Source organism: Pyxicephalus adspersus, chromosome 11, assembly GCF_032062135.1.
Source record: "Pyxicephalus adspersus chromosome 11, UCB_Pads_2.0, whole genome shotgun sequence".
Classification (NCBI taxonomy): Eukaryota; Metazoa; Chordata; class Amphibia; order Anura; family Pyxicephalidae; genus Pyxicephalus; species Pyxicephalus adspersus.
In genome coordinates this window covers 1186303-1205472 of record NC_092868.1, presented here as the reverse complement: position 1 = coordinate 1205472, position 19170 = coordinate 1186303, and the positions used below count along the sequence as shown (strand labels likewise).

At 47.2% G+C, this 19170-nt stretch overlaps 1 protein-coding gene across 2 annotated transcripts in view; it reads left to right on the top strand.

The window, feature by feature from the left end:
- Window positions 1-2456: 2456 nt before the first annotated feature.
- Window positions 2457-19170, top strand: part of CAPZB (capping actin protein of muscle Z-line subunit beta) — a 27725-nt gene continuing 11011 nt past the window's right edge. The window contains exons 1-2 of one of the 2 annotated variants that reach the window (XM_072426966.1): window positions 2457-2614; window positions 16063-16152. In XM_072426966.1, the coding sequence (XP_072283067.1) occupies window positions 2612-2614; window positions 16063-16152 (93 nt within the window). In that variant the 5' untranslated portion in view covers window positions 2457-2611. The remainder of the gene's footprint in view (window positions 2615-16062; window positions 16153-19170) is intronic. The other variant, XM_072426967.1, reaches the window with a different exon arrangement.

The window sequence follows — 19170 nt, the reverse complement described above, 5'->3', positions numbered from 1 at the left end:
GCCCTGGCACATAGCAAAGTACTGCAGTGCTCAGAATTGGGGCCACAGCAAATATATCGCCCCAATGCCTGATCCCAGATAACGAGGGCTTCCTACCTACCTGATACACAAATCCCTGCACAGCTCCTCCCCCACCCACCTACTAATGACTTCCTCACTCATAACCTCCTCACGCACACGACTCAAAGACTTTTCTAGAGCTGCCCCAACTCTCTGGAATGGTCCCCTCGTCCTATTTGGCTTGCTCTTAGTTTCTGCTCATTTATAAGAGCCCCCTAAAACCCAACGCTTCACCCTCACCTACCCGTCTTCTTCTGTCTCTTAAACCCTCACTACTTCCACCATTCCATATCTCCCTCCTATTGTGTGATACTTCCCCCACCTCCTAGATTGTAAGCTCTTCGGGGCAGGGTCCTCTCCTCCTCCTGTGTCACTGTCTGTATCTGTCTGTCATTTGTAACCCCTATTTATTGTACAGCGCTGTGTAATATGTTGGCGCTATATAATTCATGAGAATAATAATGGATATCTGTACTTTATACATAAAGGGTTTTCATTTCAAGTGGACCGGTCTTGTCTCCAGAAATAAATTCCTGATGTGACACAAAAACAAAGCTCCACCTGTGCTATCAGTACAAATCTGCCTTCAGAACCGGTCCAGTGACTTTGTTTGGGCTGAGATATCTGCTGCAGGTAGGGGGAAAAACATCCTCAGTTTCCTTGTTGTGGTCTCTGATTTCAATCTATTTGGGGGTCAGCAGTGACAGAGGTGGGGGGGGTGCACAGTGAGGATACAGAAACCCAACAACCCTGGAAGTGTCCATAGACATAGAAGCCACAGTGCTGGAGGTGGGATATAGGGGGCATCAGAGAGGAGAGCACAATGGCGTGTTCCTTGCAACCAAACGGTATGACCTGACTGTCTCTGTAAATCATCAGTCCAGTCACTTCCTTTCCCAGAGTGACAACGCTTACTTGTGTCACCCTTTTCTGACATTCTGTCACCCCAGCATTCCGGTGCTGCCATATTAAGCAATAGCACCGGGCGTCCTGTTCTCCGGTGCCCCGGCCTCCTAGTGATGGAGAGAAGTTGTCACCATAGAAGATGACAGCTGCAATAACATTCCCTTCCTTCCAGGGCCAATATGTCCGATAACTATTACCAGAAACAAATTGGATCCCCCCAATGGGTCGGAATTTGTCTCCTCTGTTCCGTGTTCTTCTCAGACAGCTGGAGGACGCTTGCTGGAGCGGAGAAATGGAAACCACGTGTCAGCAGATTACACATCCCAGCACCGGGTCTTTGATCTCCGGCACCGCTGGGCATGCTTATTGCTTCACATTAGGAAAATCAGGTCATGTGATCACAACTTCCCAGAATCTGAAGGTCCATCTGCTAGAGGACTTACAGCAAGCCAAGAGAACCTGTCCAGGGGGCAAAACCCCTAAACCTGGATTGGAGTTTTGGAGAGAGAAGGGCAGAGGGGGACCTTTCTTAATTCTTTAGGTGTCCCCCATGGAAGCGACTCCTAATTGTTCAATCTGAACAGAGGACAAGTGAACTTTAAATAATTGGGATAAGGAATTCCCCTCACTTCCTGTTCTGTCCAAACAGACAAAGCTTCTTCATGGGGACACAGAACAATAAAGCTGGATGGGGTTCCCTCCGGCCCCTTTTAAATGGGCGCACCGCCCAGCACTCTTCAGTAGCAATCCGGCTGTTTATACCTATAAAGTAGTAGGCCACAGAGGTTACCACCCCGGCCTTTGCAGCGCTGGGTCCCAGGTTTAAATCTCGGCCAGGACACTATCTGCATGGAGTTTGCAGGTTCTCCCTGTATCTGTGTGGGTTATCTCCGGGTACTCCCACATCCCCAAAACATGCAGTGAGGTTAATTGGCTTCCCCCAAATTGTCCTTAGACTGTAATAATGACATATGACTATGGTAGGGACATTAGATTGTGAGCTTTGAGGGACAGCTAGTGACATGACTATGGACTTTGTACAGCGCTGCATAATATGTTGGTGCTATATAAATATTGTATATTAATATTATTATTATAGAAAAAAATCTGGAGAGAATACTGTCAAAAATTTGGGCTCCTAAGAGATCTCAGCACTGGGATGAAGGACAATGCTGTAGGTATGGCATACAGCCAGAGGTCACCTACCTGCAGCAACCTACCTGCCTGCATTCTACACATTGCTATTGGCCAGTGAGCCTATCACAATGAATGAATGAATGTGGGGGGAGGGACAATTCATAACAATACTCACAAGTTCTGGATTTTTGTTGGCTGTAAATGTAGAAAACAACAATTTTACTGAAGGTGAATTTGTCCCTTATCATACGTCAAAATATATGAGTACTGATGTCAGATAGACGGCTCCGCCCTGGTCACGCCCCGCGCCCCTGTCGGCGACGTCACGCTCTCCATACTTGGTGATGGCTGGGAGGCCGCTTGCTGATTGGTGTACAGGTCGGAGCGGTGGGCGGAGTAGCTGACCCGGAAGTTCACTCCCAGGTCCTGAGGAAGTGGAGGCGCTGCTGGGCCTGCGAGACCCAACCGACACCGAACCGGAGAGGAGCCGGCCCCACCCACCGCAGCCATGGTAACCCTACCGGGGGAGGGGAGGTACAACCGCAGGTGGCGTCACTGCGGGCTCCGGGACGGTGCGGGGTCCCCCTGGGGGTGGGTTAGGGGCTCCTGCCACTTCATGTGCTGACATGTCTGTCACACCCGATACCCTCTCCGTTCCCGGTGTATGAGGCCTTTGTCACCCTGTACACCCCACTACCTCAATTTAACACCCTGTATGCATATACGTGCCTCATTACCTGTAAATAACACCCAACTACTTGCGTGTGTACAGCACTTCCTGCATAGGAGGGCTGAGCATCAAAATATAGACCCCGATACCCGGGTATACCACCCTATAGGAAGATATGTACCCCAATACCCGTTATGTACCCCTATACCTGTATATAATACCTTATAGACTTATATGTACCCCTATACCTGTATATAATACCCTATGGGATGATATGTACCCCTATACCTGTATATAATACGCTATAGGATGATATGTACCCCTCTACCTGTATATACCAGCCTTTACGATTATATGTACCCCGTATGCCTGTGTATAACAACCTAAAGGAATATATGTACCCCAATACCCGGGTATAACACCCTATAGGAAGGTATGTACCCCAATACCTGTGTATTACACCCTATAGGAAGGTATGTAACCCAATACCTGTGTATTACACCCTATAGGAAGGTATGTACCCCAATACCTGTGTATTACACCCTATAGGAAGGTATGTAACCCAATACCTGTGTATTACACCCTATAGGATATGTACCCCTATACCTGTGAATAACACCCCATAGGAAGATATGTACCCCAATACCCGAGTATAACACCCTATAAGACGATATTTACCCCAGTAGCTGTGTGTAACACTCTATACATATGTATAACACCCTATAGGATGTTATCTGCTCCTTTACCTGTCTTTAACACCCTATAGGATGATATGTACCCTTATACCTGTGTATAACACCCTGTAGGATTTTATGTACCTCTATACCTGTATATAACATCTTATAGGATGATATGTCCCCCTATACCTGTGTATAACAACCTAAAGGATTTTATGTACCCCTATACCGGTGTTTAACACCCTAAAGGAGGATATTTACCCCAATACTTGTGTATAACACCCTATAAGAAACATACCCCTATACCTGTGTAAAAAAACATACAGGAATATTTGTATCCCTGTACCAGTGTATAACACCCTATAGGATGATATTTACCCTAATACTCGTGTATAATGCCCTATAGGATGATATGTACCCCTCTACCTGTGTATAATGCCATATAGGAGTATATGTACCCCTATAACTGTGTATAACACCCTATAGGATTATATGTACTCTATACCCGAATATAACACCTTATAGGACAATATTTACCCCAATACCCCATGTATAACGCCCTAAAGGAAGATATGTACCCTATACCTGTGTATAACACCCTTTAGGACGATATGTAGCCCCTATATCTGTGTATACCAGCCTGTAGGACGATATGTACTCCGATACCCATGTATAACACCCTATAGGAAGCAATACCCGTGTATAACACCCTATAGGGTATATACCCCAATACCTGTGTATAACACCCTATAATATATGTACCCTATACCCGTCTATAACACCCTATAGGATTGTGTACCCCTATTCCTGTGTAAAACACCAAGGATTGTGTACCCCAATACCCCTGTATACCACTCTAAAGGATTATATTTACCCCAATACCTGTGTATAATGCCCTATAGGGTGATATGTACCCCTATACTTTTGTATAACATCCTTTTGGATTTTGTGTACCCCGGTACTTGTGTATAACACTCAATATGAATGTTTATCCCAATACCCATGTATAACACCTATTAGGATCATATGTACCCCAAGACTTGTGTATAACACTGTATATTAATATATGTACCTCAATCTTCTTTTATAACACTTTATATCAATTTATGGGAAACAATACCTGTGTATAACACCCAATAGGATTATATGTACCCCAATTCCCATGTATAACACCCAGTAGCATTATGTGTACCCCTATATCCGTGTATAACGCCCTATAGGACTATATGCACCCCAATACTTATTGTTAACCTAATTGTTGTACCCTGATACTCATGTATATCAACAGTCGCCAAGCGGTGGTCCACGGCTCTGTTCCCCGTATGGACACAACCGGTCCACTCTCCCATCGCAGGCTCGGACCTGCTTGCTAAATATCCTGGGGGGACAGTAGCGCAGGGCTGTGGACACAACTTTTGTGTGTTTTTGTCCCCCACAGATGATTAGCTAGCAGGTCTGAGCCTGCGTTGGGAGAGTCCTGGGTGGATTCTGGCTTCATGATGTCACTCTGGGGGAAGTTTGAGTGACACATGGCTCCTCGCAGTTTGGATTTAGTGGTCTGAAAGGTTGGCCACCACTGTCCTATATTATTATATATATTATTTCCATTACATCGATATAATACTGTATTCAGATACAAGCCCCATTACCTGTGTATAACACCCACTTCCTCTATTAGAACTTTCTGTATTTAGGAGCTGAGCATCAAAATATGGACCCCAATACTCGTGTATAACACCTTATATAACTATATGTACCCCAATACCTGTATATTACAACATTTATGACTATATGTAACCCAATACCTATTCATATCACCCTATGTGACTTTATGTACCCCATACCCATACACAACACTATATTTACCCAGTTACCTGTATATAACACCCCAATTTTCATGTATGTATTCTGTAACATTTCCAGTGATCCCCCCCAGCCCGTTTTAGCTGGGTGCATCACCCGGTTTTTTTCAGTAACCACCTGGCTGTTTTTGGGTGATTACTGGTGAGTTGGTTTACAATACCAGGGCCACCACCCATATATAGCAGTCACGCCCCATTCTGTATTATGGGGAGGCTCCGCCTGGTTCTGGTCCTCATTCTCCCTTGTAGATGTTTGTGACACTGTATGTCGGCATTGTATGCAGTGGCGCAGTACTGGGATCCCTCTCTATATATAAGACACCTCATAGGCCTCCATTAGCTGTGACCACGCCCTCCCTTCCTATAGGGATATTTCATTGGCTGACTATTCTCCTCAATGTTTCACTGAAAGGGGAGCTGCAACCACAATAGGGATTGGAAGGGTTTAGCTTTGCTGTTGTCATGGGGACAGGAAGTGATGGGAGTTGGGGACAGGAAGTGATGGAAGTTGGGGGTCACCTCCGTGTCAGGTGATAAAAATATAGAGGTTTGGTTTCAATGTGAGTAGAATGCTGCTTTAAAGAGAACCTGTCACTTGGAGAATCACAACATATTTCAGTCTCTGGAAGAAGGGGGTGACTGCCATTATTCTCATCTAGCATGTGAAGTGTGATTAATGTATACATGTTCCGGGTCAGTAACTGAAACCAGGGGATCAGCATCACTGCCCATGAAGCAGCATTTTCAGGGAGACCAGTGGTAGCCTCCATCTTCCTCCGTCCGCATTTCCCCTAAACTGGCACTCCGGCCAGACAGTCACCATCCAGAAGGTTTACATGTTTCACCTGCTGAAATAGTATTGATTCTGTCCGGATAGTCTTGTGATTTGCAAGGAGGACTCTGCTACTTCCTGGTTCAGCTTCACTGCTTCCAGGGGTCATCTGCGTCCTGATTGGACGGAGTCGATGATTTTAGTGCAGGAAGCTGTGTCACGTGTCTGAGCTAGAGTGTGAGGTGCGGCTGGTCACATGAGCGGGATGGCCTCGCCCTCCTCTATTGATCCAGCCGGGTCATAGTATGGACACCATGCAGGAAATGATTGTAATTTTACTTCCTTGTTTGCTGCAATTCCTGCAGAGGGTTATATAGTACGAGCCATTCTGATCCCGGGGCGGTGATGTCTCTGCATTGCTGAGGAGTTCATTCAGACATGAAGTTTATTCTGCTGTATTTTTCCTTCCCTGTCCCCCCTCCCCCTATTCAGGATCTTTATAAAAAGGTTTGTTTTTATTTCATATCTCAGGTCCATGCATGTCATCACTGGCTCTCTGTGCTTCTCTGTGCAATGCAGGCAGATTGTGGCTGGTGGGAGGGGCCAGCAGGGTGCTGTACAGAGCTCCCTGATGACATCACTCTGACTTAGTACCCCTAGTAGTCCTTGATACAAGTAGTGAGCTGGTTTCCTGGGGGGGGGTCTGCATATTTCCAAATGCCTTGATGGGTGGGGTCATCCTGGAGCAGTGGGTGGTCCTAGGAAGGCCTTTTTTGCATACAAGTCACACCCACATATGATGCTGAGCCTCTGATGAAAAGAACTGAAATCCAATGATTGAAAGGGGTGGAGTCAGTCTGGGGAGGGAGGAGCTAGATGATGCTGGACATCCTGCCAGGAAATGAGGCGGGACCTATATGACTTGCTTCAGCTTCTAATGTACATTGTGAGACGCTCCCAGTGTCACATGACTGGCCACGTACTGTAGGATGAGTGCTGGTTCAGTGCCACACCCGGAGATCTGGGAGATTTGTGTCCCTGGGCAGTTCCCTGTACATAATGTCCTTGTTGTATGATGGGGCCCTCAGCTCGGGGTGCACCTTGACCCGGCCGGCTGATAGCACATGGGTATCTGCTCCCGTGTCACCGACCATTTCTATCATTTGATCTCCGTTGTTGTCGGTCATTAGGAGAATCTTTTTGTGTTGCCGTTGTTACTTTTGTGTGGGAAGATTGCTGAGGCTGTAAATGATTTCGTATTATTACACAACATTGTTACCAAATAGAAAACCACAAGCAGCTTCCTCCCTCCCTGGGCCTGCACATCCTGCGCCGCCTGCACACTTCTTTCATTAAGGGGACAACTCCACTTCCTGTGTCACCCATCTGCCAATCGCAATATTAAATTGTATTGGTCGATTAGTACCCGAAACATGTGGTAATGGCTGCAATAAAGCCCGACTGGATCACCGACCCCTCCCTCCTTCATTGCCACCACTCTCCCAGGGTAGGAATTGCAGTCAAGCTATCGGGATAAAGTATTCCCATGATAGGGCATTCAGTCTATGGACAGCCAATCACCACCTGACCCATACTATGGGGGTGTGCAAAGCCTTAAATGACTTTTTTCCTTCTTTTTAGGGGCTCCAGCAGCAGAATAGGGGGACTTGGAAGCTATAGGAGGAGTTATTTGGGGTTGTATGATACAGGTACTCTTTAACCCATTCCAGTATGGGGTTATACTCAGCACTGCTTTCAGGAATTGTGACATGGGACACAATGATGGGAAAGTGTCAGCCTAAAATATTCCCGTGATTGCATCATTATTTTTTACACAGATTTCACTACTTTCTGACCTCAGACCCCAAAACACAGTCTGATGGTGGTCAGGCCCCACCCACTGCCACAGTTAGCCCCACCCACTGCCACAGTTAGCCCCACCCACTGCCACAGTTAGCCCCACCCACACCAGTTATACTCTACACCAGGGGTACCAGACTTAATAACTCCTGTGCGCTGTGGAGTTTATGAAAGGCAGGGCTCCGCCATCTACTCGCGTTGCCTTTGCGATCCACCTGTTAGCAACCATTGGCTTATTATTTACCTATAGGTAGTGTTAGCGGTCAGAGGTGGGCTGGGTTTCTCCTGGCGCCAGTTTTATTACCCAGAATGCTGTTGGGTTTCTTTCTCCTCTGATTGGTCCAATGATATTATAGTGGTGTGGGGACCGGGTGATGATTTAAGCCAAGAGGAAGTGTGTGTTGTGGTGAGGGCTGAAAATATCTCCACACAATAAAACCACAACAAGGAAGCCGATACCCTGGCTGGTTCCAGCTTGAACTTCATTTATAAGATGCACCAATGTGGTCCCAGGCCTGTGGTCATGTGATCAGGGGTCAGGATAGCTGATCTAAGGCAGGGATCATGTGAGCGGATTCTTAGGTTCTCATCACTGAGGGGAGCCGGGAGCAGCATTTGCTCTATAAGAGAAGTAGTTCTGTATGATTGTGTATAGGGCAGCAGAGGGTGGCTTTACACCAACCACAATCCTCTGCTAATATGTGAATTTAACGTGTGCTGTGCATGTTATTGACCTGTGAAAGCCTCTGTTGTATGGACATGTGCTGCTGGGTGCCGCCATCTTGGATGTGATGTTGGCACATGAAGTTGTTGGTGACAGGGTCTCTTTAATGCTCTGACCAGCAGGGCGGTGTGTGCCATCCTAGGGCCTCCCTGATATACCGGCTCTCACTGCATCACCCAGGCGTTGCTACTTCTACAATGGGTTCAGTCAGGTGACCGGCCGGCTACAGGAGCCCCTGACTTGTCCGCACTGCCCCCTTCAGGTGCATCATGGTAGCTGCATTTATTCTGTGTTTGTAACATGCTTAGGACACGCTTCTCACTTTTTTTATGTGTGCCCTGTAATCTGTGTATCCTTGCATTGGATTGGAGATGGGGTGGTGGGGTGTGGCACTCAGCAGAGTCCCCCTTTAAGCAGCAGCCATTGTTCTCTGCATGTTGTGACCCCGGTGTGGATTTGGTGTAATCCTCCTCTGCACCCAAAGCTCTGAGCATTCTGACACATTAGTGGTTTTGCATATGTTGTAACTTTAGATCTGCACGTCCCTCCTCACCAGCTTCCTGATACCCCGGCTTTAAATAGAACGTGTGCCCGGGCACCGGCCTGACGCTGCCTCAGAGCTGGGAGAAGACTATTCTGTCCGTGTTCCACCATTCAGATAGAAAAACAATCGCTGCCTTGTTATCTTCCAATCATTGCCTTTGTATATCTGCTGACTTCATTAAAATAATCCATGATGATCCTGCCATGAGGTCACTGTGTAGGCATTTCCTGGTATAGGGTGACAATGCTTCATGAGTGTAAAGTGCACACACCTCATTGGGGATCTTCCAGGTCCTCCCCCCTGCACAATCCGATCCTCATACCTCTTGCATTCCCCTGCATGTCTGCGCCTGTCCCCGAAAGCGCAATATCTGCAAGGAGAGAAAATGCTCACCAGTACAGGTGTCCCCATTGGAAGATTTATTCTCACTTCCTGTTGTTGTGACATCACTTCCTGTATCAATAACAACTTTTTAGGGCATCCTATATAAATAATTTGGAGGGGTTCCCCAGAAATGATCCCAATATTGGAGTCATGTTAAACACAAACAAGCTGATTGGCTATGATTATAAGCAGCCATTCCTGTAGTGCGTGTGGTCAGGAAGTGGTGCTAAGATTCTGCAATAGATCAGCAGCACTGAATATAGAAATGGCAGTGGCTTATTCCTAAAAGAAGAGACGTTCTCCTTCTGTAGCCATGTGTTTGTATTCTCCGTTCCCAATGTGTTGCTTGTGTTCCAGGGGCGGCCATATTGCCTGTTACATATGCAGGGTCTGCTTCCTTCTTCTGTACAGTGACTGTGTCTGTTGCTCTGCAGGGGATGAGGTTGGTGCGTACATATAGACAGGAAGTGCTGCAGGAGTTCAGCACCTCCGAAGATGCAAAAATATTCCAATCTATAAAACAAGAATTGTGATTGGCTAAGAAATCTCCCGTAGTAGAGGCCCGTGTCCCTGGGTCTTCCTGTTGTCCCCAAAGGATCTGCAGAATAATGGAATATTTCTGTGCAGTATTGCAGCGTATGATGATATCACTATTCCTTGCACAGCATGGAGAGCCGGCTGTATGGGTGCCAAGTACGGGGTGTGAGAGCGGGGCCACCCCCGAGGGACCACAGGCTTTATTCTGATTACCACCCCCCACCCCTCCTCTGTTTTATCATTCCTCCCTCTGTGCTCTGCAGATTTTTGCATTTGATACATTGTATTAGTTTTTTCCTTTCCTCTTTTGCATTGGTATCGATTGGCTGAGATTTATCAGCTTCACCCCCTAACCAATGAGCAGCCTATAGGAGGGGGCAGATTTCTGGTCCTGTGACCCCATAGGACAACTTTGTCATTTTGCTGCCTCTTTTGGCCAAAAATGGTAGTAAACCCGGAGCGGCGGTTTCCACAGCAACAGCAGTTATTTGCGGCTCATTCACATAAAGTGACGTCAGTAAGGTTTTATTTTGGTTCTGATGTTCCTCTTCTAGAATTTGTTGTACAGTGCGGGGTCCTGGGATGATTTTCCAGCATGACCCCCCATATCATTGTACTTTGTATGCTGGTTGTATAGATTTCAGCTGAACATTATTGGTCCTTTCAATGACTGAATGTGTGCAGTGCAGACAGTTTTAGTAAGATTTTGTAATAAGGGCCTGGGGTGCAGAGCACTGACAAGCGTCCGTGTCAAGGCCCCGGTTTACTTGCTCAGGGTCGGAGAGTCTCCTAGCTTGACTTCACATTCCGGGAATGTCTCCCCTCTCGCCTTTCACTGCTGACCAATGACTGGAGACTCAACCTGAGAACCTGCTCAGGCATCCTTTGCGTCAGCGCATTCCCCGTCCCAGCGAGGGTTCCTGGCCGCTGCTGTCCCCTATGCTCCTCTCTGCAGAATCTGACCTGCACCAATCAACAAGGAAAAATATGGCCCCTGTCACTCAGGTTAAAGCATGAAATGAAGAAGACGATTGGTTGCTTAGAGAAAACAAAAAAACATTCGGAAGGTGGGAATATCTGTCCTAGAGTAGAAGAGCCTGCATGCTGCAGGAAAGGTTTTGTGGTCTCTGTGTGTAAGCAGTGGTCTCTCTGCAGAGGTCCACCATTCCACAGTCAGTGTTGTCCAATCATTAGGAATTCTTTCTCGAGGGCTGTATCTCTGTTGCCTTTCTATCCCGTTAGGATCCTCACATTGGTGCTCTTATGGAAGAGGTGACAACACTCAGGGCTGAGCAGAGATTTGCTGAATGCGTCCTCATGGGGAGGGGCAATGACATCATCTGCCTGGGCCAGCTATGACATCATACTTGCCCAGTATAGTGATGGCGCCGTGTGCCCTGTTGATCTGTGGGAGGTTCAGGTGTTATCCTAGGCCCACTTTTCCATTCATGTTCAGATATATAATGAGGCATTAGTTGCACAACACTCCCTAGGGAGATCACTCCCTATGTGTCCCTATGGTGTCAGCCATGATGGGTTTGTAGTTCAGCTGGATGAGAGGTCGGCTCTGGCCCCCCTCCCTGTGTTACCCCTAGAATGTTATAATGTTATTTTATCTTTGTGGTTGTATTTTTCTACCCATTCCCAGGGTGGAGGGCAATCGCATATATTAGAGGTACGCAGTGTACCAATCAAATATCTGAGTGTTGTTTTCCAGCCGTATCCATTAACATTGCCAGAAAATGGTCTTCCAGCCAAGTGTTTCCACTGGACCATAAATAATAAATATCAAAAAAATCTTCACGTTAACCCTCTGTACTGTGGAATTGGCGGGAGGTGCGACGAATTCACCTGCCTGACCTTGGGAGGTGCGACGAATTCACCTGCCTGACCTTGGGAGGTGCGAGGAGGATACATTCGTCGCCCCCTCTGGGCCAGGCCCATACCTGTGTGCCTGTGTGTGCCTGTGTGTGCCTGGCCCTGAGGGGGCGACAAACGTGCCTGCCTGGCCCGGAGGGGATAACCAACGTACGACGGTTGCATGTGCCTTCCGGGCTCGGAGGTTGGGGCGACGGACACATGCTTCTGTGTTACAGGATTGTTAAAAGGGGGCAAAAAAAACCCTCTCTACTTTTTTTCTATGGCATTGCCATGGAGTTCATGGTCACCTGACCTTCTTCATCCCGTGACAAGGTGTCACCACAAGTGATGTAAAATCATTGGGGACACAGCCAATAAAACCTTCAGGGGCTCTGACCCTTCCCTTATCTTATAGGAAGAGGTGACCCCGGTCTGTGATGATGAATCTTATAGGAAGAGGTGACCCCGGTCTGTGATGATGGGAGCACTTTAAATACGAGGTTGCTTTTCCCCTGAGATGAGCGCTGTGCGTGACAGGAGGAGGGAACGAATGGCATCGGCTCTGAATGGATCCCATCTGCTGACAGAGGAGAGCGCAGACAGCCGTGGTGCAGGAGACGCAGATTGCTCGCAGCCAGGCGTCCAGCCGACCTCATCACGGATGGGATTTTTGGCAGCAGATAAAAGTAAAATCCGATTTCCTCTCTGCTTTTAACAAGGGGGAGAAAACGTTGCTGTGTAGAAGTAAACATCCCGTCCGTAAGATAAACACTGGAGCTGTAATCACTTGGTGCATCGCCGCTGCGTGCTCTGACATAACCTGCGGCTGTCTCTAACCAGCTGCGTACCCCCCCGGCACATTTTTATCTACCTTGTTTAATAAACGTCCAGCATTGTATACATCCTCGCTCTGCGCACTTGTCACGCGCCGGTACATGTGAGCCGTCCCTGCGCCCACGACAGGTTCCAAACAAACGTCTGGGGGTCTGCTTTATACCCAACATTCCAATATAGCAACCTGTGCCAACAGCAGAAACGTGGGCAATAGTTTTGCTTGCATTGGTGTAAGATTGTTTTTAGACTTTGGGTGTGATAATTGTTGTCAGACGCCATATGCAGGATAAGCACTACAACCGTATAAATGGCGGTACAAACCAGTGGTGCAGTGCTCAGCCCAGAGATGTTTTTGAGCTGTAGGTGGGTGGCAACCCAAAAACAGACGGGACGGGGAGAACCGGGAGTGGTGGTTCCGCAGCACCTTTCCTTCTCCAAGGATTTGCTTTATAACTTCCAAACTATTCAGCAGGGAAATATTGGTGAACAGAGGGTGCCCTGATTATTCTGTCAGTGGGGGCCACCATCTTGCCTGTCAGCCATAGTAAAAGGTAAAGCCAGACTGTGAGTCACAGCTGGGCCATCACGGACACCTCTACCCTTCCTATTACATTCATTGCTCTTCATATATCCGGTGCCAGTGGAAGGGTTGGAAATGTAGATGTTGACTGAAAAAAGTCAGAATTTGCATATCATTGACCTACCAGCTCAGGCTGCATATTATGTATAGGAATGCATTCTAACCTGATGAAGCAGATTCTGAAAGTCCTCCAGTTCTTGGGGAATAATATTAGTAAACAGGATTTATATAGTGCCAACATATTACGCAGCACTGTACATTAAATAGAAGCTGCAAATGACAGACAGATACAGTGACACAGGAGGAGGAGCGGTCCCTGACCAGAAGAGCTTACAATCTAAGAGGTGGGGGAAGTATCACACAATAGGAGGGGAGATAATAGCAATGCAATCTATAGGTGGATGATTGGGGAGAGGTTTGAGTTGCCAACAAAATATGGCAGCCAATCAATCCAGGAAAGGTGCACTGGAGGGGCAATTTCCAGTGATTGCACCGTACAAACTCCCCATTTCTCTGGCAGCGGCTTCCTAATTAAAAGCTGTGCCGGGTCCACATTCAGCACTGCGGTGCCAGGCGATGTCTCTGCTATAAATGAATTCCTGCCTGATGCCTTTGATCACAGTGAATCGCTATTGATGAGTGTGACGGCTGCATCTCTGCCAGATTTTGTGGGTCAGCGAGCACCTGGCCCCCGGATAACATCACCCCGAGACTCCCGGACGGCCTGCCAGGTGCACCGGTCCTGCCCCAAGGTGTCTCTCATCTCCGCAGCTGCAGGGATCTAGTGCTGTCATTAATAAAGCATTGTGCTGCCGCTGTAAGCAGTGGCGTTGTGCCTGTAGAATACCACTGGTCACTGGGGGGGTCAGGGAAGAATCCGAACATTTAGTGGTTTAGGCTCGCTTACTTTTCCTAACTACTACTTTGGAGCTGGGAGTTGGCACAGAGAGCCTCCTAGTGGTCTGGCATTAACTACTGCTTTATAATTCCAGACTCAACATACAAACTTTTGAGGGCAGCATGGTGGCTCGGTGGTTAGCACTCCGGCCTTTGCAGCGCTGGGTCCCAATTTGGAATCTCAGCCTGGACTCTATCTGCATGGAGTTTGCAGGTTCTCCCTGTGTCTGTGTGGGTTTCCTCTGGGTACTCCGGTTACCTCCCACATCCCAAAAACATGCAGATAGGTTAATTGGCTTCCCCCCAAAAGTGTCCTTAGACTGTGATAATGACATATGACTATGGGGGGGCCATTAGATTGTGACTCCTCCGAGGGACAGCTAGTGATATGACTATGGACTTTGTACAGCGCTGCATAATATGTTGGCGCTATATAAATACCATGTAATAATAGGCCCGGTCATGACTGGTTCTCTTTACTCAAGTTGATTACAAAACCTGACTTAATAGAATGACCGCCATTCCTGTGATCTGCACGTGTAGGGATTTGTATTTGTGGTCCTGTGTGCAGCCAGATGGGAGAACACGGGGACTGGGGTTGTGGTGGTCCGGACCACCCTGTCACATGATCGCGCATAGCAGAGTGTCCATTGGTTGCCATGTTTGGCTGTGACGATGCCGGTAATTCCCAGGCTGCGGGGGATTGTGGAATGCGCAGTTCTGCTCTCAGCAGGATATATTCATTAAACAATTACCCGGAATCTGATTGCAGAGCCGCCCATGCTGTTCCTGTGTTTTCCAGGAGGAAATTCCCGTTGTGGAAACCTCTTGTGAGCGAGTTCTCTTTCTCACGCTCCCCGGATCCATCCCGCAGCCATTATTGTGATTTCTCCTCCGGCCCCTGGGGGTAAAAACAAAGAAATAAAAATGGGGCATTGAAAGGCAGAAACAGCTGAAGTTCATTTATTTTACTGGTTTATCTGACAAATTGTGTTCAGTCTGCTGATTCGGACACCCTGCCGGGCAGCACAGGGGGGTCCAGCTATTCCTGAGACCCCTGCAGACCATGCTACAAGTAACTGATACAGACTGGTCTGGGACCCGCCCCACAATGTGATTGTCTAATGAGGGAGAGCCCCTCCTATTATTATATGCAAGAGAATATAGATAATATAAAGATCAAAGTGGGGGGGGGGGGGGCTGATCTAGAGTGTTCTGAAGCAAGCTCACAGTGAAGTATTGGGAAGCAATCTTGGCGTCTTCCAAGCAAGAGTGGAAATGATATTGCATGATGAAATCTCCCCACTTTTCTACCTGGTGCTTTCTGAGCGTGTGCGAGGTCCAGGGGATGAGATCACGCTTGCTCCGATATAAATTACAGCTTTATTTTATTTTCCTTTCTTGTGAGTGGAGAAAATTCAAACAAAGAACATAAAAGCAGCCAAGTCTGAATGTTCTACTGCAGCCATAGTGTGCAGATACATCAGGGTGTGCGCTTGGCAGGGCTCCGCACAAGGCTTTCCAGGCCGCATTCTAATGGGAAATTGCTGATGTTAGAGATCTCCTTATCTGTGGATATCACTGGGAGGCTTGGAGCGCCTCCTGCAGGACGATGGCTGCAACACGTCCTGTTCATAAATGTCTCTGGATTTCTCTTCACTTAAACACATTTGTGAATAATAAAGAATTGATTTAAAAATATGCAATGTTACTTCCAACACTTTGAGATTAATGACAATTCTGGTTTTTGTTTTGCAGAGTGACCAGCAGCTGGACTGTGCCTTGGATTTGATGAGGCGACTTCCTCCACAACAGATAGAGAAGAATCTCAGCGACCTCATTGATCTGGTAAGGGATGTGTTCACATGTATACAGTCCTCTCATTATACTGCCTCCCCATAAATAAAATTAAAGTTCTGATGAAATCGGCTATTTTTGTTACAGGGGGTTCATTATACTTTTATCTTGCACCCTTTGTAAATCACCCTAAAACTTATTACAAAGTGAGAAGCCTCGGTTATGAAGAGCCTACATAATGGTTCACAAGCAGGCGGGGTTGGTTCAGCTTCACTGCCCATGGCTTTGCCTGCGGTCCAGGAGTCGGAGAAGGTCAGCTTCCATCAGATGCACACAGGTGTTGTTAGGGCCCCCTGAACAAGGCATCACGAGTTGTCCCAGCCTGCGTATCCTCATTAGCAGAACCTCCTGATCCGCAGCTGCCGCTTGGTTCTCAGCGCCTCTAATTAGATCACATTAGGGGCCCTGCCAGTCACATGTCTTGTGATCCACACAGGCCCTGGCCCCGCTGACTGACACAGAAAAACTAGGACGCTCGTTCTGAATCCTAAAGCAAACCGGTCTGCTGGTATACAGGTGCCAATATTTATACCCAGAGCAGAGGCCTGGAATCTGGGCAGTTTGTAGACCTCGGCCCTTTAGCACTCCAATTTATAAATATAATGGGGTACAGGTAGAGAGAGGGTAAAACTAAACTTTTCCCAAAGTTTCTGTGACCCGTTATACCTTTCTTTACATATCTCCCCTCCTAATGTATGCTGCTTCCTTGCCTCTTAGATTGTAAGCTCTGTTTGCCCTATCTTCCCCCCCATTTCCTACCCATATGATGGTGTCTACCCATCTCTCTCTCCCTCTACTGTCTACGTACCGGCCATTTCCTCTCTTCAGCCCTGTTTCCTGATATATCTGTCTTTTTATAGCTGGATCTAACTACTTACACCTACATCTTCAGCACCTTGTCCGTTTACCTGATTGCCTGATCTGCAGTCCTTTCATATATAGGAGAGCGATATGGAATGGTGGGTTAGTATTGAGGGTTCAGGAGATGGAAGAAGACGGGTAGGTGAGGTTGAAGTGTTGGGTTTTGAGGGCTCTTTTAAATGAGCAGAAAGGAGCAAGCCGTCGGGGCAGCTCTAGAAAAGTCTTGGAGCCGTGCGTGTGAGGAGGTTATGAGTAACAAAGTCATTTGTAGGTCATTGGAGAAGCGAAGAGAGCGGCAGGGGGAGTATTTTTCTATTTTTTCTATCAGGGCTGAAAGGTAAGTGGGATTAGGACTGTGGTAGGATTTGTGTAACAGGTAAATAGGTGGGACAAGAGCTGCGGAGGGATTTGAAGCCAAAGCACAGGAGCTTGAATTTGATTCTCAGGTGAAATGAAAGCCGATGAAGAGAACATTGTCTTACATACCTTATGTGACCTTACATTCCCTAATACATCTGTTCATTCATAGCTGCCCATTGCAGTCACATTTTGACCACCCTCAGCCTCCAGTGGTTGTCACATAACCATGAATGCTTGGCCAGATCTCCCCTTGTGTTCCCAGCGCTATGGACAGATCTACGTTCATCATTCTGCAGTCATGTTGACCCACCTGTACCTACATGGCAAGGAGGGCGATCCCATTACACAACGGCCTCCGGTGTTCTCTTACTGCTGTGAGCGCACTTAAGTGTGGTAGGAGGGGAGCGATAGAGAGAAATCACAGGGCCGACGTTGAAAGGGGATACACAGAGCCATGTTTTATCCACCTCTCCACTTCCCACCTGTCAGCCCCATGACGGGGCCGCTGCTTTCATTCCCCCTCTTGGTCCGCAGCCCAGCCGGCCATCTCTGGAGGTATCTAGTTTCTGCTGGGACAAAGGCCTCAGTCTTGTAGGGTTGGTGTACAAGTGGTTAACTTTAATTAAGGTTGTTCAGATAGGAGGGCAGGAGGGGGACGGCAGGTATGACAAGAGGAACCTTGTTCTGCAGACAAGTATCAGAATCTCATTAACTTCTTTCAATTTGTCTTTTCTTTTTGTGTGTGACCCGCTTGAATGTCCCCCAAAGACTTTTCTTACATTTCAATATTAGACTCCCTCTTCCCGTCTTTCTCCAAATTCGCATCCTGCTCCTTTCTTACTTCCTTTCCTGATGGCGCTGATAGCTGATCTGTCTACACGTTAATGTCTGACATATTGTGCAGCCCACCCAGGCATTGGAGCTTCTATCCAGGAAACCGCAGATGTGAAAGAGAGCCATGGCCTTCATTAGACACCTGGACAAGATGGAAACCTTCAATGTTATTAAACAGGATTTATATAGCACCAACATATTACGCAGCACTGTACAATAAATAGGGTTGTTGCAAATTAGACCGTGACACAGGAGGAGGAGAGGACCCGGTCCAAATAACTTACAATCTAGGAGGTGGGGGATTTCTGGAATACCTACAGGAAGGATAACAGAGCTTAGAATTATTATTACACAGTATTTATATAGCGCTGACAATCTAATCTCCCTACCATAGTCAGATGTCATTATCACAGTCCAAGGACAATTTTTGGGGGAAGCCAATTAACCTAACTGCATGTTTTTGGAATGTGGGAGGAAACCTACACAAACACGGGGAGATCCTGCAAACTGTCCTGGCCGAGATTCCAACCTGGGACCTAGCGCTGCAAAGGCCGGAGTGCTAACCACTGAGCCACCCTGTTGCTCATGGTCCAGAAATAACAGATCAGCTTCACCTATAACTTATTTTTTAGGTTCCTTGAAGTCTTAATCACACACTGACTTCTTACTGATCCAGTCCTGTCAGGTCAGCAGCAAAAAATGTGTCAAATCATTATAGTTCTTCCCCCAGGCCATACATTTTATAGATTCGTTGAATAAGAACTCATTGTGTTTTGTTACATCTGCTTACATGTTTGTATTACAGGCTGCCTGTCAGGTCTCTGCAAGGTTTTCTAATGGAAGAGGAAGCCTGTGATGAATTGCAATGTGTGTGCTGGCTTGTTTCTGTTCTTACACAGACACAAATCTTACAACACTAAAGCTTCCATCAGCACTCAGTAAACTTCACGCAAT